This window comes from Phalacrocorax aristotelis, chromosome 15 (assembly GCF_949628215.1).
Source record: "Phalacrocorax aristotelis chromosome 15, bGulAri2.1, whole genome shotgun sequence".
NCBI lineage: Eukaryota > Metazoa > Chordata > Aves > Suliformes > Phalacrocoracidae > Phalacrocorax > Phalacrocorax aristotelis.
The window spans coordinates 4,441,449-4,468,051 of record NC_134290.1 but is presented as its reverse complement, the minus strand read 5'-3'; the positions used below and the strand labels follow the sequence as shown (position 1 = coordinate 4,468,051).

General features: G+C 50.9%; 1 protein-coding gene across 10 annotated transcripts in view; it reads right to left on the bottom strand.

Moving 5' to 3' along the window:
- The window catches only part of NF2 (NF2, moesin-ezrin-radixin like (MERLIN) tumor suppressor), a 47,612-nt gene that overhangs the window by 5,840 nt on the left and 15,169 nt on the right, over positions 1-26,603 (bottom strand). For 2 of the 10 annotated variants that reach the window (XR_012663271.1, XM_075110837.1), the window contains exons 5-16: positions 23,111-23,179; positions 22,545-22,627; positions 21,772-21,847; positions 21,326-21,460; positions 18,947-19,021; positions 17,421-17,534; positions 14,925-15,047; positions 14,332-14,549; positions 12,843-12,948; positions 7,682-7,812; positions 5,740-5,899; positions 3,887-3,931 (exon numbers count right to left, since the gene is read on the bottom strand). Coding sequence is in view for 7 of the 10 variants with exons in the window: in XM_075110837.1 (XP_074966938.1) it covers positions 3,896-3,931; positions 5,740-5,899; positions 7,682-7,812; positions 12,843-12,948; positions 14,332-14,549; positions 14,925-15,047; positions 17,421-17,534; positions 18,947-19,021; positions 21,326-21,460; positions 21,772-21,847; positions 22,545-22,627; positions 23,111-23,179 (1,326 nt within the window). In the remaining 3 variants the exon portion in view is untranslated. Of the gene's footprint in view, positions 1-3,871; positions 3,932-5,739; positions 5,900-7,681; positions 7,813-12,842; positions 12,949-14,331; positions 14,550-14,924; positions 15,048-17,420; positions 17,535-18,946; positions 19,022-21,325; positions 21,461-21,562; positions 21,848-22,544; positions 22,628-23,110; positions 23,180-26,603 lie in introns of those variants that run through there. The other 8 variants (XM_075110835.1, XM_075110841.1, XM_075110838.1 and 5 more) reach the window with 7 other exon arrangements.

Below are 26,603 nucleotides of genomic sequence, written 5' to 3'. Positions count from 1 at the left end.
TTCTATTTTTCCGTCCCCACCTCGCCGTTTCTCTCTCACTCCCACGCTGACGTTTATTCTCTCCCAAGCACAGCTTTCCCCCGTCCTCCAACGCTTTGATGAGTGCGTTTAAAAGAGAGGAGATGATGCTCCATTTGAAGGAAACGCTTTTCAAAGGCTGCCACAAAAATAGCTGATAGGCCTGACGTTTCCTACTTTCCTTTCACTCCTTGTAAACAAGGAAAGGAGGCTGCCGTGTCCCAGTTTAGCTGCCAGGGAGTTTCACTTCCCAGCTCTGAGGAGAAGCAGGGCAGAAAGAAAACAAACCTCACAGGGACATGGCCTCACACACATGGGAATGTGCAGGCAAGACCCACGTGGGATGTGCCACTGTCTCCTGCACTTGGAATATGTGTGCCTAGAGGTGTCCAGAGCTGCTCTGCTCACTGGGTATCTCCTGGCTCTCATCTGCATCCAGCTGCAGGCCTGGCAGAGCAAGAAGCCGGCATCCTCGCTGGTCTTTTCTCTACCCTCACAGCTCCTGAGAGGATGGGAAATGCCAGTGCTGCTATTCCTGGGAAGTCCCTTGCTGGTGGCGTGCCTGCTCTGCAGCACACAGCTTTCCACTCTCCTGCTGGGAGCGGGTTGTACAGCGATGCCATGGCAGCGCTGCAGTTCTGCATGAGACCATGGAGCATCTCACCTGCATGCAGGCTGTCACAGAACCCAGAGGAAAGGCTGGACCCACCTGTGTGCAGCTCAGCCAGCTCTGCCACCCAGGCTCCCTCCTGCCATTCCCAGAGCAGAAGGATTTCTCATGCTGGTCCCCTCCCTCTGCAGGATGAGGCTCAAGAGGCACAATAATGTCCTCGTATCCTGAAATGACAGTGGTCCTCCATCCCCGCACTGCAGCAAAGCAGACCCACTTACTGCAGGGGAGTCTGCAGGTTCCAGAAGGGGAGAGGGGAGGGAGTCCCCAGGAGATGACAAAGAGACCCCTTGAGATTTGCTGAAGTCCTCAAGGGACACGTTTCAGTGATCCTGAGCAAGATGCTAGCCAGGTGCAGCTGGAAAACGGGCAGAGAAGCCATCTGCCCCAGCACAGACACTCAAAAGCCTTCAGCCGGCCAGGATGATTAAGCAGCCTCATGACACTCGGTGGTGGCACAGCAGCTTCGCACCTGCATCACAAGAGACTCGGGCAGCAGTGTCCATCACTAACGCACCAGTGTCCTTCCACCGCTGTAGAGGACAGAGCACAGCATGTCTCGAAGGTGAGAGGAGCAAAGACAAGCCCACAGAAGCCCACTTTGCTCTGCCTCGCTCGGCCCTCTGTGCTTGGCAGCCGGGAGCTGCTCATTGCCTAAACCCAAAGGGGACGATGCTGCATCCGTAGGGACACATTCATTGCCCAAGGATGGAGGAAGCCCAGACTAGTCCACCAGTGATAAATAAGCAGATTTGAAGTAGCTTATCCAAGCCCCAAGTGTCTCAACCACAGGAAAAAATCCTGCATTACCTGAGTTGAGGGCAATGCTGCACCGCAACCCGGATCAACCAGGAGAGGCAATGGCGAGAGCCACCGGCCGCAACTGCTCGCCCCGCCACCGACGTCTGCACCCATTCCCACGGGGACCAGGAGCGCTGGCCCCAGGGAGCCAGCTCGAGCCCCAGAGAAATGCTGCACCTTAGAAAAGGCTGAGAGCCACCTGAGAGCCTGGCAGGGCAAGGCCAAGCCCGTCTGTTGAAGGACCAGAGCACGGCTCGAGGACAAAGCCGCTTGTCTGGGAACAGGCGTGGAGATTTGCTCCTTGCCTGGATACTTCAAAGGGCTTATGTCACAGTAAATAAGCATGACTGTGCAAGAAGAAAGCAACTGGAATGAAAGACCCAATTGCATTTTAGAGCAGCAGCCTGTCCTGGGAGCCTTCCTACACCGGAGGATGCGAGAAACAAGTGGGTTTTTTTCATCTTCTACCACAGTCTAAGCAGCACACCCTCCTGAAGGCGAGCCAGCTGGAGTCAGCAGCGCCAGCCCATGGTGGAAAGCGCAAAGGAGAAGGGAAATCAGTTTCCAGACGAGGTGCTTGTGCTAAAAAAGGATTAGCATGTTAACCACGTAATTAAACATGAAAAACTTAGCAGGCGCCTTCAAAGGCTGGCAACAAAACCCAGAGGTCACACCACCCCACTTGCTGTGCATCTGCTTTCATTACTGGGGCTCCTCCCAGGCACCCAATCTCTCCCAGCTGCTGGGTTAGTCTTTTCACAAATTGCCAGGGCTCTGTTTCACCTCTTTGTGCTGCGGCCACAAGTGGATTGTGCCCCAGTTTCACCTGCCAGTTCCTCAAGCCAGTCAGGATGGGACAGCGGGTTTCAGCCACGGCCAGCCTGCCTCAGAGGGACATCCTGCGCCTCCCCCAAGGTGTCCCAGGCCTGCAGGGTCATCCTTCATTTTAGCCCCTTCCTCCTTCTTCCCAAGGAAATGTTTATGAGAGTGGCTGGTCTTGGGAACAGCCCCAGCCCTACTGAGAGTGGCTGGCAGCAGCCAGCCAGCACAAAACCCTGACTGGAGCGATTCACAGCCCTGAAAGGGCTGCTCCATTCAAGAATGGCACAAAACCTGTGCGGATCCTTCCTGGGCACCGGCCAGGGAGAAGCCTGCATCTAAAGCATCCTCCTGCCTCTACTGCAGAGCTCCATAGGTACTAAGAAATTGCTCCACAGTTGGCTGTACGTACCCGCCATGCAGGCAGGGCTGTGCAAACCCTCAGGGTAACTTTTAACAAAAGCCTCTTCCAAAGGCGCTTACCATCGGGTTTGCCACCCGCCTCCATGAGCACTGCTACCGCAGCATCCGTGCCGTTTCTTCCCTTAGCGCTACCACTAAAAACTCGCTAAACCCTGTGGGTGTGCAAGAAACATGGTCGAGGGAAGAGCAAAAAAGCTTCCCCAAACTCATCCTCCCAAAGGCAGGAGTTGACGCTCTGCACACACAGCCTGCGGATTGAGGGCAAATCCTCAGAAGAAAGTCGGCTCCAGAAAGAAGAGACGTGGTGTTAACTGAGCAGGAGTCACCGGCACGCTGAAGGAGGCAGGGGACAGGCAGAGGCGTCACAGATAGGAAGGAGAGCGGCTCTGACAGCCGGTGTCCCCAGGCACGGGGTGACCAACAGCACTACCTCCCTGCACTGCTCCCGGCTGCGGCTTTGCCCAAGAGCTACCTGCAGACCCCGGCTCTCCTCAGCCACCTGCTTTACATTCCTGTGATACTTCTCAAAACAGGCAGACACAGATAACACGTCCACGTGCTGCTCCGCTTCAGGACGGAGGTGCACGTTTTTAGCCTGTTGTGACAGTTTTGGCAGCAAAGAGTTGACGGGGTTTGATTGGTTGCTTTGTTTTTTGTTTTTAAATCCTCGATTTCTTTCTGCAGCAAACAAGGAGAAAGGTCCTAGTTTACTTCATTAAAGAAATCTTCAAAGGCCACCCTGCTCCTCCAATAGATTCCCAGCCACCGGCAGCAGAGCAAAATCAGGCATGTTTAATTATTTAAGCATCTACGCCCGCGCTCCCACTGATGTTGCCAAGTCAACTCCTGCCAAGAAAGATACTTCCCAGCACAGGGGATCAGGTGCAGATTGCAGACAGGCTGCGAACGCTCCCGAGGGACAGCCGGACAGGGCAGCTGCCTGCGACATGCTGCATGGGTCCGCTGCAGGGATGGGCAGGGTGCTGCGCCGCGGCGAGCCCGATCTCACTGGCACCGCACCCCACTGCCGTGCGCGAGGGGTGGCGGCAACAGGAGCTGGCTAGAGCGGTGCACATCGCAGGCAAGCTCATGCACAGGTTAGTGTGACAGCCAGTGACCCCATCACCCCACGCAGAGTACCTTGGAATAACCTACTTTGAAGTCTCAAATGCAGATAGGTCTTCTGCCCTGGGCTTGAGGCTAAACCAGCAAAATAAAATGAACAAACAAACAAACAAAAGAATCCTCTGTGAAATGAGTAATGTCAGGTCATTTGTGCAATCTGTACAGTTTGCCTGGAACGCTGAGGTGACCAGTGGCTTCCAGGTGGGGCAGAGGGTTGGTATTATTTAAGTGTTGCTAAACTGCTGCCCCATGTCCAGTGGCTTGTGTTTTCCTTTCCATCACAACTGCAAAGACATCCTGACCTCCTGGCAGCATGAACAAAAGCAGTCTGTAATTTTATTCTGATGTGCTCCACTAATTTAGACTACTATTCAAAAGCCTTTGCTCCTCCGGCCAAGATACATGGGCTGAGATGCAGGAGCCGGGCAGCCTCAGCCCTCCTCTGAAAGGAGGGGACAGGACAAGACTCCAGCTTCAAAGGAACAAAAACTGACCACACAGTCCCAGTTACAGCGATGAGCCCTGACAGACATGGAAGTGATCACCCAGCCACCTTCTTTGAGTGAGACGAATAGAACCATCAGCTGTCTATGAACCCATCTCTGTCAGAAGTGAAAATTTAGCATTTTCTGTTTCAACTGAGGACTCTGAGCACGGAGACAAAACCTAACAGAACCTACTGGGAGCAGAAACATCTTCAGATTCTAGGATGACAAAAGGGTCTGTGAAGATTTTTATATTCTCTGCTCTGGAGGGACAGGAACCTGAATAGCTCAGGGCTAGCACGGGGAAACTGGGAAGGGAGACACGCTAGGTTCATTTTCCTGCCCCAGTTCCATGATCATGAACTCCCAACCACAGAAGGCAGTGTGAACTGGTATTTTCAAATCCTTTCAGATGTAACCCTCAGCTGGGAGCAGTAAAAGGATAAGGATTTGGATTTAAAACCTGGAGTTGTTACCGTGGCCTGCATCCCGTGCCATACAGACTTCCGAACTCTTCGCAAGGACAGCTGCTAGCAGACATGCAGCTGGGTAAAAACCTTTGCAGGGTAAAAGCCTTTGCAGGTGAGTGGGGCGGAGTGCTACATCCCGCCATACCAGTTACTGTTGTGCCCCCGGCCCCTCGTTACACTGAGCCCAGCTGGGAGAACAGCATTGCTACTAAGCAAAAGGAAGAGAGCTGGGTGTGAAAATAAAGAACGGGCTTTGTTGTGACCGGTCAGGCGAGACCCCTGGGAGAGCAGACCCAGCCACCCTAACTTTTTGGCTAAGTATTCATCCCAAGCACATTTCTAGAGGCAGGGGGTTCCAGGGCCCACAGCACTGGGAGCAGACACCCCACACACACCCTGCTAGCAAAAGGTTTTGCTGTTAGTGTCTGCAGCTGCACTACAGGTTACTAGAAAACAGATTAAGCGAGGAAGAGGCTTTCAGCTTTTTCTGCTGAGGGCCTGTAAGTCAGGAGTGGTTTTGCCCAGCCAGGCTCAAGACCTGCTCCCTTGCAATGCCTTTTGGGAATGGTTGCAAGAGGCAGGGAGGGCTTTTTTGCTCCTGGGGTCACTCGGGTAGCAGATCCCTTCTAACAGCATCCCTGTACAGCTTTTGTTAAGGTTCAGCAAGGCCTTCAAACCTCGAGACCTTCGCATCCCCTTGGACACACTGGAGAGACAAGGCTTGCTTGTGGCAAATATGAACCAGGAGCCACTGGAAGCTGAAACTCTCCGCACCCTGGTTCAAAGCTAAGCAGCCGGGGAAGAAAGCCTAGATCAAACAATTTTATTATAACAACTCACGCAAATTCTAAACCAAACGGCAAGGTTATTTCATTGCTGTTTTTAAAGGATTTCATCAGGCGAGATACAAACTGGAGCCCTCCGATACCTTTTTAATAGTGTTGTGCTTGCTGTTGCCTCGGCTGGCATTCTCGTTGTGCAATATATCCAGAGCTGTCTCTCTCTCCTTTAGCTTCAGTGCCTCGATTTCTGTCTTCAGCTCGTTCAGCTGCTCCTGCAGGTGCTTGCTTTTCTCCATGTACTCTACCCTGGCACACACAAGAGTCCTGGGTTAGTACTGGCCAGCTGCACGCAGTGACATGATACCGTGAGCAGCTGATAATAGAATTATAAGAGGAAAACCTTCTCTTTGTCACTTCTGGTGTGTGGAGCTGACCACATCAGTTTGCAGCATAATAAACTACTCCGAGCACGGATTTGTTCATTCTTAAAAAGAGGATCCAGACAACTGACCCAAGAACAAAGCTATGTTACTAGAAAAAAATAAAGCCACACTAACGCTGCTGGATGATATTTTAGTCTCCCCATTTCTGAGTGAAGCTGCACCATGACATAGGTTAACATGATGCTGTTTCAGTCTACATGACAGCAGTTTAAGCAGTGCTGCTCTGCTCCACTGCACCCTCTCTAAAACCCAGCTCACAAATGAAAAGGCACGAATCCTTCCAGGAAGGAAGGACCCTGATGTACTGATTTCTCACATTTTAGAGGGATTTAGCTTATAAACCACATGGGAGCAAGCACTGCCCCCAAAATACCAGGTGTCTTTTAGACACACAGCATCCCTGGGAGAGAGAGAGGTGTCCCAAAAAAAGAAAGGAAGCGAAAAACCCAAACCCAGCCGTTCTCAGGACTTGGCCCTAACTGCCTTCCACGATGAAGCATTAACTGGAGAAAAATCACACCACGCCAGCCTCATGGTTGTGATTAAACACTGAGACCCAGGTTGAAGTACCAGCAGACTAACAGAAGGCTTTTCAGAGTGCCAAAATTAGTACTGGGGTTTATCTCAGCATCCGAGGAACACAAACAGGCCCAGAGAAGTCAGTGGAAGTATGTTATTACTTCCAGCATTTGGCAGAGCCAAGCTCTTCCTGCTTAGGAGAGTGGGATGACCTAGTTAGCAACCTGGGTACAGAACCAGGAACTATCCTGTTATTTTCAGCTTCTCTCTTTCTCCTTCCAGCTTTAAGGGAAAGTTTTTAACCTCCGTCTCTAGCACAGCGGGCCGTTATTCCACGCATGGGAGAGGGTACTCAGCGGAGGCAGAACAAACTGCCCTCTGGGATCCAGGGGCCTTGCATTCCAGCCCCAGGAAGATTTGGCCGGAGTGCTATGGCAGAGCCCTTCTAGCTTTGATCTACTACCCAATCAATGAACAAAGCATGTTATTACTACAGAGATTAAAATCTGATCTGCTTTGATTTCTGCTAAATTTGTCATTTTGAAGGCTGCACTTACACCCTCAGGAAAACACAAGATCAAAGCTCTCAATCACATCCAAACTTGCTTGCGCACACTTTTTATATAGAAACATGACACAGATTCCAAGAAAAAGGGGTTAAAGCCCTAAGGCAGGACCTTAGCACAGACTCCCACTATCCTTACATCCTCTGGACACACTGCAAGTGCACAAGCACAGCGGTTCAGTGCACCAGCAGTCAGACTGCTGTTAACTCTTTCTACCAACACAGTCCATGCAAGCCTAACCAAGAGCTAGGTGTACCATACAGAGAGGAACCGACTGGTGCAGGGCTCAGTGTGCTTCAACGCACCTTTAAGCAGGCAGCAGGGATGTATCAGTAACACCAGATCTCACTCAGAGAAGTCATCAACCAGCAGCTACATCATGCTTTGGGCTGAGCTACTAACGACCTGGTAAATGCAAGCCCAAAGGACTTATGCCCGCTTCCCCTCACATTGGTGCTTGTCTGGTGTGTAAAGGTGACATCCAGCTCCGGTGTAATTCCTCCCACTGCAACCGAGGCACAAATCCCAGCCCTGGCCCAGCCCAGATGCATGCCACATACTTCTCTTTCTCGATTTCCATGGAAAGCCTCTTCATGTCTGTATCTTTGAAGTCGAAGGACAGGCTCTCACTGATGAGGTTGAAGCTCGGCAGGTCGGTAGGCAGCGCAGTTGTAGTCGAGTTCATGGACTGCTAAAGAGAGAGGGTACAAAACCATCACTTCAGGCCACAAAAGTGTTCCCACAGCAAATGTTCTGCAACACAGAGGTAAAATCAGAGCAACACCTAAGTATGCGGTAAAAGGTGCTACTTACTAATGCTGCAATAGGATCCTGATCTGCTACTCACACAGGTAACACACTCTTCTTGGAGCTGGGTGTATTCTACCTTGCGGTGGCACTGAGCTGGCAAGGTCGCATCATTTGCTCAGGGAAAGGGAAGGGGCACGTGCATTCCTGAGGCAACACAGCCTTCGACCCCCTTTGTCTGAACCAGCTGCAAAGCTTCTGGAGAGCAGATTACGAGGCTCTTTTTCAGCTGGTGATCTTTTAACACAGAAGACAGCAAGCACTCCAAGGCACTGCAGAAGCCCAGTGTCCCAAGCACCAGATCAGCCTGAAGATTCCCAATTTGCCCTTCCATTCAGAACTATTGCTCCTCTGGGACCCCACTCTTTCCAGCAGTAAAGAGGAGACAAAACACCACCTGCCTTCAGAACCTACCGACAAAACTTTGCAAAAACTAGGGTTTATCACTGCTGTGCCACTTAAAACAACGCCAGACAGAAGCTGCCATTTGGGAGACACCTGACAGCTATTTAACATTAAAGCAAATTTAGAAAGTGGAAGCTGTGAACAGGGGCAACGTGGGATGTGAGTGACAGCGGAGCCCTGCACTCCCCCTCTCCCCACAGGGTGAGCACAGAACAATGTGACCCCAAGGGTTAACTTGGGATGCAATTTCAGTAAGGTCTGTGGAGATGCACCGATACATTTTTCTCTTCACAGTAATTTACAGTTCCAAGTGTTTAGGAACCACTGCTAGATTCAGTTGGAAACGCAGAGGTAACACGGGGAGTTGCCCATATTGCACCTCAGCAAGGATGTGGGACTTTCTTCCTCCTGCAAAATGCTGTGATATCCCCCACTGACACACGCTGCCAGGCCCTCAGATTTTATCTTCCCCTAAAAAAAATGACCCTTCTCTCAGTCACACCTCTAATAAATGGGCTCATTACCAGTAGAGGAAAAGCATCCTGACTCAAATCATCACTCTCCTCTTACAATAGGTTAGAGAAGGTTGCAAGCAGTGGCTCATGTCAAGGATGGCACAGCAGCTTCAGGCAGCAGACTGCGCGTGGATCTGAGCCAGAACTTCTGCCAACCCAGCACCCAAACGCTCACCCGCCTCTGTGCTAGATGCTCCTTCTTGCTTTAAGGGATTCCTGTACGGAAAACGATGTGCCCAAAGCAGCCTGGACCGGGGGTGGCAGGAGCCAGCGCTGCAGAGACAGGCTGCTCTGGCAGCACGCACCAAAACCTGGTGAGATGGCTTCAGGGCACCTGCCCCAACAATGAGGTCTTGAGCTTCAGCTGGTTATTTCTTTCCCGCGTTTCTCCTACTTGGGACACTTCAGGGATTGTTTGCAGCTAGCTCCACTTCAACAAGAACTGCTAGCGCCAGGGCGGTGACAGATTTACTCTGCATAATAACCTGCCTCTCCCCTCACTGCCAGCCTGGAACTGGCAAACAGCCGGGGCTTGGCCCCTGCTCACTCTTCAGCTGGACAAACCTGTGAGGGGCGACATTTCGTTTACCCTGCAGAGGCAATGCTGGAACGCAAACGCTTAGTACGAGCATAAACAAGGCGGCACGCAAAACTGCCCTGCTTGGTCTGGCTGCGGCATCACAGGTGAGGTATACTCACACGACATGGAAACACAATTTCTTACTCTCCTTTGCGATGGCCACTAGCACAGAACGCAGCTACATTAATTCTGGAGCAGGTGCTGAAAGGGACAGCCGAGTACCTAAATTCCAGTCTCGAAGGGGACAGGTCTGCCAAAGCACTTGACTGATTTAAACATTCCCATCACATCGACGTTCACCTCCCTTCCCCATAAGGCACGCAGGTGTTTGCAAAGCCCTTCCCACGTGAGGTTCTACGGTCTCTGCCATGTTGGGGAGCTAGGATCATCAGAACCAGCCTGCCAGCCTTCAACCAACCTTTAGCAATTTTTTTCAGTGCAAGCTTGTTGGGTTTTTTTTAAAAAAAACCCAGACAGCAGCAGTGGTGACAGCTGAGCAGGAATTTTAGTTGCTGCAATCATGAAGTCCAGAGGCCAATTTGTCAGGGTTACTACAGCCTCTTCCTCTCCTTTCCTCAGCACCGCCCTTTCATGAAGCAACAAAAAATTGGTGGAGATGTCAGAGGGCAGCAGCAGGGAGGAGGAGTAAGGGAAGAGCGAAGAGCATGCTGAGGGCTTTCAAAGGCGTGGGCTTAGTGTCTGGAGCAAAGCATTTCCCTGCCACTTGGAATAATCCTGGGCAAGTCTTGCACAAGGCGCAGAGATTTTTAATCCAGGGGACATGGGGTGCCACTGGGACACAGGATGACACAGGGGAGACAGACCTTTTCCCTTATGTGTTTCCTCACCTGGAACAAATCGCATAACCCTGTTACTGCATTAAAGCAATCTCCTGCAGTTAATAGCTGCAGGCCCCATGCTGACAGCAGTCATCCCTCCGGAGCACAGAGTGTGCGATACAGACGATACAGAGGAAGCACAGAACAAGTCACGTCATGAGGCTTCCCCCGCAAGGGGAGCTCCTCCTGTTGCTGCCACTGCCTTTACTTTGCCACTCAAGACTTTGGGCAAGCCCAAAACAGCCCCTTACTACTTCAAGAGGATGAGAGAAGAGATGACTGCTTTTAGTCTTGCCATGAGTGGCGCCTGAAGGACAATGAAGGAGGCAAAGAGCCGTTGCCAAGTCAGTAAAGAATGAATTGTTCTCCCAGCCCTGACGGCCTGAGACTCAGATTCACATCCCCTTTCTCATGCATCACCTACAGGTCTCATCACAAAAACAGCTTGGGCTCCAAGGACTAAAAAGACACTCCAACAAGCTTTAAAGGACCAGGATAGGAGGCTGGGAAGTTGCAAGAAAACAAATCACTGTTTCTAGACTTTTCTGCCACACAACCATCCACTCCCCTCTTCCTCTCCTGCTCTGGCTCTCCCAGAGGGAAGCCCTGTCTAGCTCCCAGTGTCAGGGGAGGACATGGCACAAGTACTGGGACCACAGAAAAGAAGCAGCTCAGCATTACAGCCTCATTAAGGAAGAGAGGAGCTGGAACTGTGCACCCTTTGGCAGAGCTGCCATTCACCTGAGGGACAAGAACCTCCCAACAGCAGCTTGCCAAACCGCTTCATCCCTCAGGCTGCCCGGGGCTCATTCCCTCCCCTGGGCTGCGCTCGCCTGCCGGGTGCCTCTGGGCACTGGCGGGGGAGGCAGGCTCGCCTGAACCCGGCTCTTTGGAGCAGCACGCAGGAACAGGACCTCAGCACATCTCTGCCCCAAACACACACACAGCAGAGCGATGAGAGGGGCCACAGGGGAAGGGAGAAGCGAGACCAGCGTAATGGGCTGGAAGGGCCAGCAAGGTGTTGTCACCTGCATATGGGCGCAACAGTCACATGTGCATTCTCCTGACCTTGGGAAACAACGGCCCTTGAGCCTGTGCGATGCAGTGTGGGCTACGAGAGGGGCAGGAGGAGCAGCAGCTGCAGGAGGGGACCCCGCCACCTAACCAGGGAGGAAAAAAGCATGTCCCCTTCCCTCCTGGCACTGGCAGCCATGTCAGGAAGGCCAAGGCTCTTCAGGGAAAAGAGAGGACGCAGCGCCCGGTGTCTGGACAAGGCAGTCCTGTGTGGATTGCCTCCAGGCAGATGTAGCTGGAGGGGTGGAGCAGAGCTCCATGCAACCCTACAACACTCTCACTAATGAGGCTTTAACTCCACCGGCAGGGACACAGCCAAGGCGGCTGCCCACCAGCGTAGGCACGGGGATTTAGGCAGAAGGGCTCGCTAGCTGGGGTTCTGCTGGCTTGACCAAGGATGGACACAGTAACACGAGGGAAGAGAGACAGAAGAGGTGCCCAAATGCCAATGCTGACGTAGCCGTGCGGCAGAGTTTCAATGAGGATGCTCCGCCCTGTGCACAAGTGAAACCCAGAACTAAGGAACTGGTGGATCCCAAACACCTAGTGACTTGTAAAATAAGGAGCACTCCAAAGCTAAGCTTTATAAAGTACCGAGGCAGCTGGTACTTGGCTGAGTGTCCCACAGCTAAGAGCACCTGACTATTTTCCATCACTGTCATTTTTAAAAGCTTCTGAACATTTCTGCAGGGAACTTCAGAGAATCAGGATGAAAAGTTACTTCATCTCAAGCTGTCTTCAGTCTGCTCCTCGAAAGCTTCCAGAGGAGCAGGGAAGGAGTCTGCAGGTAGAAATTAAAACTTCCGTACTCAACAGGCCAATAACCTCCACATACGTCTGTTGAGTTTATTTCTGAAGCCGATGAGCTCTTCCCCCCTTCGCCCCTCGGGCCAGCAAGGCAGCCGAACTGGTGGCTGTGGCAGGTGGGAGCTGTGGGGAGGGGAGCACATGATCGGTTTTGCAGGCCCTGCAGCACAATTAGCGAAGTTGAGGAAAGGAACTGCCAGACGGATCAGAGCACTGGTCATTTAGTCTGGCGCTTCAGTCCCCGGCAGCAACCAGGACCAGATGCTTCAGAGGCAGGTGTGAAATCCTCTTAATGGGCAATTATGTAATAATCTCCCTTCAACGAAGTTTTTTTCCAGCACACAGAGGCACAGTGTCCAGTTTATGCCCCAAAAATGAATTTACAGGTTCTGAACAATGTTTATCCCACCTAACAATACGGACATCCTCCATTTCCTAAGTATTTAACCCTATTTTAAAGGCTGTTGCTGAGCTGGTGCGCTCCCCACATGCTAGCAAAGCATGGATCTGACACGATGGGTAAATTGGTTTAAAATTTGCTGCCTTTAATGTCACCAGCAGCTCCCTTGCTCTTGTAGCAATGACGGAGCTCACAGCCCTCCACTGATGGGATGGAGATAAAAGACTCCGCCAGGCTACAGAGGAGGGCATGTTCACCAGCTAGGAACTGGGGACTGCACCACAGAACGCTTACTGTGTAGGATGACTTGCTGGTGATCTCCAAAAGCTTCTGCTTTGCTCTCCGCTCAGACTCGCGAGCCTCCTGAAGGTCTTGCTTTAGCTGATCGGCCTCCTTTGCCCTGCAAAGAAAAGGAGCAAATGGCAAATATCAGATTGAAGTTGAGATGTATGAGAAGATGGAGAAGCAGGATTATAGCGGAGGTGCAGAAGAGGCTGATATTTGTCCCGCAACAAGACCTAAACTAAGAAATCATTTGAGCAAGGGAAACGCCAGGACCCCTGACACGTGTGACATTTTAATGAGCACAAAAATCCAAGCCAGAGAAGGGCAGCTCTGACACAGGCTCTGTGTGAGCATCAGTGAGCAAGGCCAAGGGCTGGAGAAATGTGCCATGATGCCAGAATGTGGAGAACAGCTTCAGAAGTTAAGCTCAGACTTGCAGCAGGAGAGGCAGTTTTCTGGCAAGTTAGCATCTACTAACAATTATTTACCATATTCAAAAGGAAAAAGCACCCAAGATTGCACAGGTTTACCTGCTTGCAGGTCCCAGCAATTCTAAAGCTACTATTTACCCTTGAGCCTCAAGGAGGACACCCCTGACAAGGAGGAAGCCAAAGGAGGGAGGGAAGCTTTCTCTGCCAGACTGAAATTTGAGTGGAGACTTCCCAGACTAGAGACCAAGGCAAGTAGGAATGGGACACAGGCAGCGTTCATCCAAGCAGAACGGCTGACACCAAGCAAGCTCTCCCACGGAAAGGAGTAATCGGTTGGAAGGAAACAAGGATGATCTTTTACTTGCTCACTACCAAATACACTGTGGGACCTGGGCTCTGGTGTCAAGAGGATGGAAACACCACTTTTAACAAGAAACAAGGACTCCAGGAGCTAGGGAGACCTCAAGGCTAGCCTGAAAGAGAGACCTCCTGACTGGTGAGAAGAGCTAAACAACTGAGAGGTAAATAGAGGAATAAAAGAAAACAGGGAGTGTAGATCTACCAGCCAGAAGAAAATAAAACAAAGCAAGTATTATTAATATTGTCAAATACTTCAGAGATGGCAGTGGGTGTTTGCAGGAATCACCCAAAAGTAGTGCTGGCTTCCTCTGCTCCTGTCAGGGCGTGGAAGGCAGAGGGCCAAGGACCATGGCACCTTCTCTCCTAGTAGCTGACAGGCCCTTTCCCTGCTGCTCTCACCACAGTATCTCTCCTAAAGAAGGCTTCAGAGAAGGGTCTCCAGCCCAATTCAGGGAAAGATGAGGGCCACCACTGCTCTACCAGTGCTGTTTCCCACTCAGGGACAGCCCAGCTGTGGCAAACTGCGAGATGGAGAGAGAGAAACCGGCTGAGCCCTGGGGCCATGTGCTGTTGTACGTGCACAGGAGGCCAAGGGCTCACAGCAAACCGTTGGCTGGGCTAACTCAAGATAGGAGCAACTCACGCAGCTATGTCAGAAGGGGGGTGGAAAGCAAAGCAGAGGCAGCTGCAAGGTTGTACCCTCTGACCTCCTCTCCGACTCCTCCGCCATTTTCAGTGCCAACATCTCTGCCTCCAGCACCTTCTGTTCCATCAGTCGCTTCTCCTCCTCTGTCCGGATGGCTGTGGCTTTGATTCGCTGCATCTCCTGTTCAGCCTCAGCTGCTTTCTGAGCCAGGAGCTTGGCCTCCTCCTCCGTGATCTGAGCCTTCTCAGCCAGCAAGTCTGCTGTCTCTTCAGACCGCATCTGAGAATTAAGGCACATTAAGCCATTGAGCACACTCAACGTTTCCCCAAATGTGCTTACAAACCCCAGAGCAGGACCCTGAGCTGCTCATTCTGCACGGCCCATCGAGTCCCTCCCTTCCATGAAAGTCTGCAGCCTTCTGCAGCCAAGACCTGGATGTGCCCAGGCTCTGTCCAAAACCATCCTCTGTTGTGCTCCTGCCACAGCAGGCCAGCAGGCTGAAATCAACCTCATCCAGCCTCCCCATCACTGTCCACCCGCAGCAGTCTGAGGACAGCCATAGGACAGTCACAGCGTCCTTCCTAAAATGCTTCAGTGGTGGAAAGGGCGCAGAACAGCTGCAGTGCCTCAGGAAACAACCTCCTAGAGTCTCACCAGAGCCTCATTGGCCATCGTTGCCTCTTCCTTTAACTGCATCAGTCTTCTCTCCAGCTCATCCCTTGTCCTCTCGGCTTCTTCTCTCATTTGCTTCTCTCGGGCCAGGCGCTGCCGTTCCATCTAGGAAAAAGGTGTTGGTGAAAGCAAGGAGAAGTATGAAGGCTTTCCACAGCATGAGAAAGGGTTGCTACGTGGAGGATAGAGCACAGGGCTGCACTGCTGCCTCCTTCTGCTTATCAACACAGGGAACTTCAATAAACAGGGGGGGATATGATGCACCCTGCTCCCTTGAAGAGAACCATTCCCAAGACAGTTCCCTTCCCTCTGATCAGGCAGTCACCCACAGCACTGCCCCACAAGCTGCCTGCAGGTGACTACGTCCCTGCACAGTTCCCTCCTACAGCTGACTTAGGCAAGCAGGGTCCCAAGAGCTCCGGCTCTGCCTTGGGTTTTTTACAACAAGTAAAACTGAAGGCAGGGCTGGGCTTAAGGGCAGTCTGAGAGCACCTTCAAAATATTGAAAACAGACACACCGCAAGGCGGGAGCTTGAAGGACGTGGATAGCTGCTACTTTTGATCAGAGACCTAACCCAGCAGGCTGGAAACTTCACATCTACTCATTTATAGGGGAAGTTGCAAAGGGCGCAACCACCCCTATCAATTCTGAAAAATACAAACTCTCTCCCTCCAGCTCCATCTGCAGGAAACAGCAATGCTTTTCCAGGAGGGGAAGAGGAGGAGGGGTGCGCTGAGACAGCCCACCAGAATCCTGCTACCTCTTCCCAGAAGATGCTGAGAGTGTTGTGCAGACAGAGCGTGCCCAACAACTGCCTCTCTGCAAGCCAAGCGCCCAAAGGGAGCCATCGGGCTGATTAACACACCAAGTTCAAGCACTCCAGTACAACAGAGATGGGTGCATTATAAATATCCAAGCCACAGCAAGGACTCGCAGCACTGCACAGGCCACCTGCTGGGTTTAATAAGGGAAATAAGTGCAACAAGACACATTTCGCCGCTCCTTGGACACCAGCTGCGTTCTGGAAGTGGGACGCCCACTGCTCTAACGGCTCTGCTTCCTTCTATTAAAGGTTCCCCTCATTAATTATCATTACAATCTCCATCCCACTCAGGACTTCCATTAACAAGGATTCCCGATATAAAAAGACTATCTGGAACCAGTTAACGACAGTGAATCCTGGGGAGGGAGGAGACAGCAGGCGAGACAGCACGGCAGCGAGCTCGGGAAAGGGCAGCCAACCCAAGCAGGAGCCTGACCCTTCCCACAGAGCACAAGAGCTCTGGATTCTGCTTGCTCTCACTGCCTGTGAGTCACCTCCCTCACCTCTCCCAGCAGTCCAACTAAGCACAAGATCTCAGCTCTTGCTGGCCGTGTTCAAACACACCAAAAACTCACAAGATTGCACAACCTGTCCCTGAAGCCGCCAGCGCTTGGACGCCATGCTGCTCCTTCTAAGAAGGACCTTTTGCCTTGCTAATGCCAACTGCTTACTGATCAGAGGAATCCCCGTGGGAAGCAAAAAGCCCCTCTTCCCCAGAGGAGCTGGCCTGGTTACCCTCGTAGCGACTCACGTGCTGTCCCCTCCTGCCACCCCACAAGCTATGGGGCAGAGAACTGCTTCTGGAGGTGCCTGCAGGACAAGCCCCATCACATCTCCAGGCCAGCGGAGCGCCTGAACCCCAACTCCTGCACCATGCACATGCTTGAATCCATTGACTTAGCAGTCCCTTGAGCATAATGCTCTCCAGGGTGCAAGTGGCTGCTTCGGTTTCTTCTGCTGCTATCTAGTGGCTTTACTGCGAAAGGGACATTGATATTCTAAGCGCTAGGACCCAGATTAGCTGTGCAGGTTTCAGCGAGTAGAAAAGGTCTACAAGCAGAAAACAATGATTCATGCAATCTAATTTACTGATATATGCTCATCGGCTACATGCTGCTGCCTCCAAAGAGCCGTTTTTGCCGCCTGGGCTGGCCTGCGGCAGATAAAGGAGGCCAGCACCAAATTAGCATGCAGGCTGCACGCCCCGAAACATCAGCGCGCATTCCATCACCATGTAATTAGAAAATGAGATGAAGAACTACAGCAAAGCACAGCTCCCCCTCACAGCCCCTGCTTTAATTACAAGCAACTACCCCAATGTACCGCACCCTCCCAGCTACGGCGCCCGGGCATAAACCGAGGCAGAGAAGACGCATGCACTTGCAGGACACCCAGATCAGCCCTTCCCTCCCCTCCTCCCAGTTTTGCTCTGGCATGTGGGGCTGGACTTGAGCTGCCAGACTGCCATCCACCTGCAGAGCCAAGTTGAGAATGGCTGGCAAGGTGGGAACTGGCTACTAAAAAGAGACGTTCAGCTGAACCGTCCCTCAAAGCTGCTCCATGTGCCTGATGTCATTCTGGAGACAGTTCCTCCCCAAGTTCATTTGTGTTTCTGATTTTGGCTCACGGTCTAGTTAAACAAGGTGTCTCTCACCTGCTTCCTCGCTTTCTCCTCCCTGGCCTGCGCTTTCATCTGCTGGACCTCCAAGGAGTCTGCCTTCCTCCTCCTCATGAAGAGGTCGTGGTTTCCAATACACAGCTGAAGGATCTGTTCCAGTCAGGGGTGAAGAACGGAGAGAAACAGCTGTACGTGTGATGACTATGAGGTGGTTTGTACTCTTGACACACAAACCCACTAGAACTGCTTTGGTTTGGTGCTTGTAAGCACTTCCACCCACTGATCCCAAACCTTACAAGCTCTCGGAGCCCTGTGAGGGGCAGGGAGCCACGGCACAGCCAAGTCCCATACCAAACGCCAGCTCCTGGCCTAGCAGCTCCTTGCGGAGACCAATTTTCTGTGTATCCAGCACAGCACGGTTCTGGCAACATTTTTACCAGTCCTAAAAAGGCACGAGGCCAAATAATGAAACAAAGAGACTTCTACAGCTCTGACCTGTTCCCTGGTTCTCGCTGTTCTTTTGGGCATTGAGAGTGAGAATAAAAAAAGGAAAACCACTTTCCATCTTGGACAAATAGAAGGGTTATCAAGGGTTATCAAAAACTTCCCTGGTATCTTCAGACACCTTTGCTGAAGGGTTTCAAGCACCAGTGTGGCTTCCTCGGGTACTCAAGGAAGAGGCAGGCAATAGTAGAGGAGGGGCAACACTAGAGGAGGGTTTGCAAAGCGGTGGGTACACAGAAGAGTGAAAGCTCTTTTCAGTGATAAAAGCAGGCTTGTCAACTGATATTCTTTTCTAAAGGACTGATTCACATGCCCATCTTCCATTTCGCAAGTCACAAATTACTTCTCTGGAGTCAGAGGAGCTTCAGCACTACGAACCTGATGAGTGCCATGAATGAGGCCTCTGTCAGGATGCCCCACCTCCCTATGGCACACAAAGTACAGGAGAGCAAAGGTCCCTCGTGCGACTTAATGAGGGTGCACAGCTACTACAGGATCTGTATCAAAGCTCCCCCAGTTACCAAATCCAGAGCATTAGCTAAAGCTGGTCCCTAACACAGACGCTGAACAGAACAGCTCAACATAGCCCACTCCATCCCTGTACAAGGAGAGCATCCTCAGAAGGGACCAGCCTAGGAAGAGCCCGGACTGCGACTCTGTGACCAGTGCACCCCAAAACAGGGAGATCTACATCACAGGACAGAACAGAAAAGGTCCACAGGAGAAGAAAGGGGATCTGGGGCAAAGATGGGGGTCATGAGAAGGTTTTACTTACTCAGTGCTTCGGCCGTGCAGGTCATCTGCAACCCCAGGGCTCAGCAAGGGAGCACAGAAACAGGGGAGGGGAAAGAGGTTCTGTGAAGGAGCTTGGCTTGAGCTTCCCCTTCTCTCCTAGAGGCTACAACAGAGGGGTTGCTGCTGTACCAAACCCCACCTACAGCCCAGCAGGGCCAGCACACTCTGCCTGCTTGAAGGAGAAGCCCCAGGAGGACATTGTCTGTACTGCCGGCAGAAAGTACTGCTGCAGGCTATCAAAATTACTCTGTCTGTAGACTTACCAGCTTATTCACACGCAACTTTGATGAATTGAATTTAAAAACATCAATCTTTTTGTCCAACGGCTTAATGGTAAACTGAAAAGGAAAAAATAAAGAGGGAGAGAGTTATCAGAGAGCAGTGCGTTTAATAAAAACGCAGCTATAAAAGTCTTACTGAAAGCTTTGGCTCGGAGGAGGTCAGCAGTGTCAGACAAACAAGGCTGAGAGCTGTCCCCGTGGCTCTTAGCCAAGCGAGAGAACTGGTATCAAAAGCAACCAAGGAGACAACTGTTCCTCCGCTCAGAAAGACGCAAGTGCCGTGCAGCAGCCATGGGAGCGCTGCCCACCTGCAGACCACAGCGCCCGTCAGCCGGCCTCCTCGGCAGGGCACTTTGCAGAGGGCAGGGACAGTTCCGCAACCCCTGAGGAAAGGCAAGGCACTGCTCTCCTGGCAGCTGCAGAGAACCGAGAAGGTACAGCGGAAACTCATGACACTTCAGACCGGTGGAAGAACCCGCTCGGCTGCCTGATGGATGGCAGGGGTGTTACGTTAGGGACGCAGCAGCAGGAGCTGCCGCCCTTTCCGTTGATGCCTCTGCTTGCAAGAGCTCTCAAAAGGATTTTCCATCCATTTTGTCCTCCAGAAGGCAGCCGTCTCACGAGACTTGCTCTGCAAGTCTTTATATTAATATAATATTACTCCCTCGCTCTAAGTTGGTTTAACACTCCATGTGCCAGTGGAACAGCTGTAACCACAGCCTGTGTTTACCCTTCCAGAAAGCTTCCCCACAGCGGGTCTCTCAAGAGGATACAGGTAGCATTGCCAGGCTCAAGTTTCGGTAAGACAGCCCCTAGACAGAGGGAATACTCCAAACTAACAAAAGGATACTGGAAGAGATGGAGCGCTCTGCAACACCCCAATTTTCAGGAGGCAAGTGTCTATTCCATCACTCCGCACACACTACAAAAACACCCGGCTGAAGAGACAGCGCTGGAGCGGGAGTCCGTGCCCATGCGAGTACGTGTGTTTGTCAATACACTGTACTGCCCAAAAGGGCTCAGCCACGCCCGCCCCAGCGGCATTCTGTTTTGTCAGTTTAAGACCCAATCTTTAAAGACTTTCCCACAGGCAGACATGCGTGAATGTCCCTGGACCCAGGCTCGGGCAGAACTCCCACCAGCCACGGAAAGCAACCGCAGGAATATGCCAGGAGAGGAATTTCAGTTCCACGTAAAGAGTCAACCTTTGTTAGGATGGATTAAACCCCTCTGTTGTGTTCATGTAGCTGTTGTACCCAGCTATTAAGCCTGGTTACTATCACGTCAGGTCTCCTTGTGGCCGTCTTATTACAGAGGCGACTGATCTGACAGAAGGTGGCAGCCCTTTCCCCCAAGAGAAAGCTCTATTACAGTCTCAGTCAAGGCCTGCTTATGGAGGCTTCAGTCCCCAGATTTTTGAGGCCTGGCCTGATCAGACAGCTGCCACTGCACTCACGTATCACGGGGAGGAAAGCCTTCAAAAGCCACTCAGTACTGGGCTGCTTTGCAGAGTGGTGAAGCTTTTATTTTTAAGGAGTAAAACAAGCAAAGAGAATTCCAGCATGGCCTTACTTCTTACAAAACTTCACAAGACATGCAATAAATGCAGCTGATGAGAAACCTTTAGCTTCTACCCCAATCAATATCATGTTTAGATCAGAAAACAATTTCTGATGAAGTTAATTTTCTTCCTTACCACAAAGACAGCTGCTTTTCTTTAAGCAGCTCTCACAGACTGAAAATTGAGCAGGGCAGTTTCCCCTCCACAGCCAATTCACTGCTGTTCTCAGCTAGGTTTGGCGGCCAATGATTCGGAAGATTCACATTTATGCCCTGGATTTAATAAATACCTATGCAATAGCAGGCTCTTATTACTCAACTTCCTAAAAAGACTCCAGCTACCACGCTAAGCCCAGCAGCCTGGAAATTCAAGATGATGTAACAATACGGAGAGAGCTCCTCTCGCCAGGAATACATCTCACTGCATTTCATAACGCATTACGTGCACACAGTGATATACACCATAATACATACAGTAAAGCAGAGATCTCAACTTCTGAGCTTTGGTACTTGGGCTTAAGCACATCAGCAGCATTTCGGTTTTTGAAAAAAAGAAAAATTACACAGCGGGTTTGAACGTTCTGTAAAGCCAAACGGGAGGACAGCTCCCGTGTGACCTCTTGTACACCCACTCCCGAAAGGTTTCAGAAAGGCTTGGAATTAAGATTTCAGCTGGCAAAGCGGAGCTGCCCTTAGCTAAGCTGGTGATAGCAAGCGCAGCAGACAGAAGCTAAGAGAAATTATTTTAAATCGCAAACGTGTTCTTACTGCTCTCAGGGAAGAGGGGAGATGTATCCATACCTCTTTATCGCTGTATGAGATATTCCGGATCTCGTTCCACGGAAAGGAGATTTTAGGGGTCAACCTGTTGTCTGGGTCATAAATGTGAAGACCCAAGGCATCAACTCCAAGGAGTAACTCGGTGCCCTTTTTGTTCTACGGGAGGGAAGAAAAGAGCAGAAAACCCCTTTATTCCACTTGGAGGGTGTGACACAAGGTGACGTCAGGTTCCCCGACCAGCCCTGAGCAGTGACCCACCAGCACTGTGCATTAAAAGAGCTTCTGCCTCCCCGGCAGCCAGCAGCGAAGCTCGCTGCAGCAGGGGCTCCCACCAGCGCACCGCAGCCATCTCCTGGGTCTGCTGGCTCTCCAAGGCTCCACTCATCCAATCTCACAGCAGCATGAAAGATGAAGACTAACACGTGAGCTACACCAGCAAGAAAATACAACCCACGATCTGCACTCACCCTAATCGCAAAATAATTCACTCCATACATCTCCAAGTCCTGAGCTATCTTCAAATACTCCATTTCAGCTTCATCTCTGTCAGACAAAAAAAGGCCAGCGTTACAATGTTTGGCACGGTCAGAGAGCGGGGGATGGCTGCTCTTCCTGATCCTAAGTACTCACAAGGCTTTAAAGCCTGGACTGTCTGTATCGCACAGGTCAAGCCTGTCTTTGCTGGCAGGATCAATAAAGTCCAACAGCAAATCCTACTCTGCAGCTTGCCAGCATCTTAATGGCTGACGCCTGCCTGGCCAGATGCAGAGCGTCAAGCCTTGCTGTGTCCATCTCCCCATCCCACAAGCACAAAGAGGAAATCCCTGGGTGGGAGGCCCCTCTTTCAGATCCATCTGACTTCGGGCTTATCTCCCACAAGGAGCATTTTACCACCGGAGGCAGCAATACACCTCATTGGTCTGAATCCTCACTTCTGTTCCTGGTCCAAAGAGCACCCTGACCCCACAGGCGGGCAGGGCTGCTGTCTCCCTGCCCCTCTGTGGGTGGTCCTTTATGGAGCATCAGCCCTGGGTTCTCTCGAGGACCCCGTCAGTGACCAGGGGACAGCAGGGCACATGCAGAGCAGCCAAAGCAAGCCCTCTGCCCTTCGTGAGTCTGCTGCAGAGATGTGCTGGGATTAAGCAGTGGAGCTCATTCATCGCCTGCCCAAGCCTCCCAAACCCTGGTGACTCCTCAGGCAAGGGGACTGACCCTGACTATCCCTGTGACACACACTCACCTTGCTCTGCCTCGGTGCTCTGCATACCAGGCTGTTATCCTTTCCTCCCACATCTCCGGAGTCATCTGGTACAGGTTTATTACCTGAGGTAGGTGGGGAGGCAGAGAGGTCACATCGCTGCTCTTGTCACAGCCTCCTTGGCCAGCAAGCAGGCCACAAACACCCAAGCTCCAAGCAGCCGCTCCCCACGCCACGTCCAACCCCAAGAGAGGCGACTCAGCGGGGCACGCTCGGCCCTGCACCCTGTGATCGCCCAGTGCTGCTGGCTCAGCCCTCCCAGGCATGTGGCACAGGCAAACTGACCCCAGGCCACAGCCAGGAGATGCAGGCAGGATGAAACCAAGAAAACATTTGTTTCCCTTTTTATTAAAATCTGTCAGAAAGAGATTGTATTCTCCTCCCTCAATATACCTTTTTGGTTTGTTTGCCCTGGTGAGGAAGCCCAAGGAAAGCGAAGCAGGGAACACCCCAGAGGCAGTCCCACAGAGACCACCTCTGCAAAGGGCTCTGTTACACAAAACACCACCAGGCTTGGAAACCTACTCCTCCACTCAGCCGAGCCTTACCCGCTTTGGAAGCAGCTCCTCTTGTGCCAGGAAGCCTCGCTTGTGGACGTTCGGATCGTAATCACCGTACTGGAAAGAAGCACAGACATTGTGCCCACCCCACATTACCAACACAGGCAAGTAAAACTCTTCACCCTTCACAGCCAGCCCTTGGGAAGAGAGCAAATGCAGAATGCTCACACCCTTCCTGCCACAACCTGTTGGAGCAGGGAACATATGCTGCTCGATAAATTTAATAACCGCATTTTCTTTGCCATTTGATTGCTAATAGAAACTAACATCCTCCTACTCGTGCAGCAGAGGTGGAAGCAGAACAAAACTTCCCACTGTCAGTTGATGTCCACCATCAGTTGACATCCACCATCACCAGCTGATGTCCATTGTCACCAGTTGACGTCCACCATCTGCCCCAGACGATGGCTGTAGGTCCCTTCCCATCAAACAATTCTATTCTTCTCTAATTACCAGAAATTAACTACCAAAAAATTATTCTACTCTAATTACCAAAAAATTGCCCAGAAAACACTTCCTCCGACACAAGGGAAGACTCACGCTATAGCTGAGAGGTCCTTGCCCTCCCACCGTTAGTGGGACAGGGAATCAAGATATGGACAAAGACCGTCCCCAAAGACTGGCTGATACCAGTAATCCATGCGAGGCAGATGGTGGTTTCTCTGCTGCTGCTTACCGCCCTAACAAGCAAACATAAAAAAAAATGACAGGAGCTTGACTGAGTCCTCTCGGGCAGGTGATGGCTTTTCTGCTGGAGGGTCTGGGTCACAGAATCCAATTCAGATTTGTTGAGTGCATCCAGTAATTACTAGTATTTGTTTAGATTTACATCCTTTTGAGCGGTATGTAAAGTAACTGAGAAATAAAACTGCTTATTAACAGACTGAAAAGCCGAGCGTCCCTGCAGTGTGTGCAAAAATGGATTTACCTCCTGCACAGGTTATGAGGGCAGGAAGCCACTGGAAAATGGCACCTCAAATAACCTCAGTTATAACCTCAAACTTTGCAAGTTCAAGAGAAGAGGACGATGTGAGGCACGTACACAGAATGCTGCGATTTCCATTCACCTGGCAAACAGGACTTCTGCAGTGACATTACCCAATTACACAAGACACGGTAACCTTTGCTCGATCCGCTGATTTTGCAAGGAAGACAGCCCTTCCCTCCCCGCTCTTCCAAAGGGCCTCAGCTCCGGAAGTACAAAACAGTGACAATTTTTAAGACCAAGACCAAGACACACCTGGCGGTCATGTACTAAGTCAGGAAGCTTTCCGTATCAGCCTCCTTTTAAAGACAGAACCATCACCTTGTACAGTAAAACCAGAGCTCAGCATCAAAAGTCTACACACAAATCCTCTCTGCAGCCCAGCAAGCAACGTTTCATAGACGATAAGGAGGGATTAAAGACACAGATATTGATTTGGAGCCAATGCAGATGCACAGGAAGCATGCAAGAATCCCCATTGACTCAGACTTCAATTAATAGAAAACAACTGCCACAGATTTCATTCAGGAGGGTGCTGAGCAGTGGCAACTGTCTGTCTTCCAAGGTCTACAGATGCTCAGAGCTCCTCAGAAAGCAGCGCATTGCAGGTACTCCTCCCTTGAACCCACATCAAAAGGCAACAGTGATAAAGACATGGCGCTGGCAAACGAAACAACGCCAATAACCTTGGAGAGGCAGAAAATATATCATTTCAGGTGATGAAAATAATAGCAAATATGATTAACACAATTATTTTTGTTGTGATCTACCACGGAGGTCCAAGACTGAGTATGGATTATGTGTATTTCACATGGTGAAAAATATTGCCATGTCCCAAAGGAACATTTGCACTGAGAGAGGGTCTGGATGAGAACATTAACTATTCACAAGTCAAAAATCAAAAAATGGCTTAAGTATCACAGTGTACATTGGCTCAAATGATTCAGGAAACATACTTTTTAAGACCTTCTCGGTTAAATCATTACTTCAGCTCCTGTTAATTGAACTACAATTAATATTCATGGTTACACATGGAAGCTGCCTTTACCTTGCTCATACACCTGGCTTACATCGTCCTGGATAAACACAGGCACGTTCAGCTTCAAACTATGAACACCAAGTATTGTTTGTTTGGGGAAAAAAACACAAAAATAAGGGCCCTTTGCCAGTGCTACAAGATTTGAAGAGCTGAGAGGGCTGCAGCATGGCAGCGATCTGCATTTAAGGGTCAAGAAACGGAAGAACTTCCTGGACATTACCATTGTCTGCCAGGACGTGTTTTTCCATAGATTCCACATATATCCCAGCTATTTGAAACCTGAACTGCCTCCAACATCTGCAAGCAGCACGGGTGGTTTGAACGCAGGGCTAGAGGGGAAAACACACAGTAATTCCCCAAATGATATAGAAATAAATAAGCTTTTATTTTTATGACCCGCATGCTTACTTTGTTATTGCAGGTAGGTGTGCAACAACACTACAAACCGACCTGTCTGTCAATCAAACGGCTGCAAACACCCCGCTATGTCAGGCTATTATGCCCCTAATTGTGCAAATCAGCACGTTATTAGTGAAATCACTGTGCTCAGTGGCTGCTTTCTTGTCCAGAAAGGATGTCGTTATCCTATTTGTCAAATAGGAAGGAAGGAGATGACCTGCAACATCTAAAACATGCTAGCAAAGATCTGAAAAGGCTTCCCTTTTTCACCCTCTCACAATCTCTGTGCAGAATCAAGACACGCAAGGTCGGGAGAACGGCTCTGAGCCCAGCTGACCTCCTCCAGACAGCTGAGCGACGAGCACGTCCAGCGAGCTACTGAGCACAAGGTCAGCAGCCGAGCCACGCGAGGAGAAAGGGGGCGCACCGCAGCCCTGCTCCAAATCACAGCCTGCTCCTGATTGCAAGGGCAGAAGCTGTCAGGGCCGAGAGTTAACAGCGCTCAATATTTACCCAATGGTTTATTCATTTTGGCAACAGGAAAAGTCATCCCCTCCACATCCTCAGCTCAGCAGGTCAGCGGGGAAAAAGCCGAGTAAGTGTTTACTCATGCACTCTAATAAGAGTGATGACTGTTCCACACAAATAGAAACATTTCTAAAAGCAACTCGTCTTTCCCTGGCTGGAGTCTCTCGACTAAAGTACAGTTTCATCAATATTCTGACTATGAGGAGAAAACATCTTTTTCTAGTAAATGCAAACATTCATCATCAAAGAGCACTGCGGCACGTCACCCAGGGCTGTATTCGGACAAACCGGGCACGAACTAAAGGATTACAAGGAAGATTTTATGGCAACCTGGAAAAAGCCATACTGAAACACTGAGGACTGGCCTCCAGTTCCAGACAGCCTGGATCAGGCCCCCTCTGCAGGCAACAGAGCCAAATCCCCTCTCCTGCCCTGTTGGCTACAGTGGTCTCACAGACCAGAGAGCCTCCCTGCTTCTCCTGAACTGCTTGACAGCTGTGATTCCCTGGGACAGAGAGACAGGCCGGACC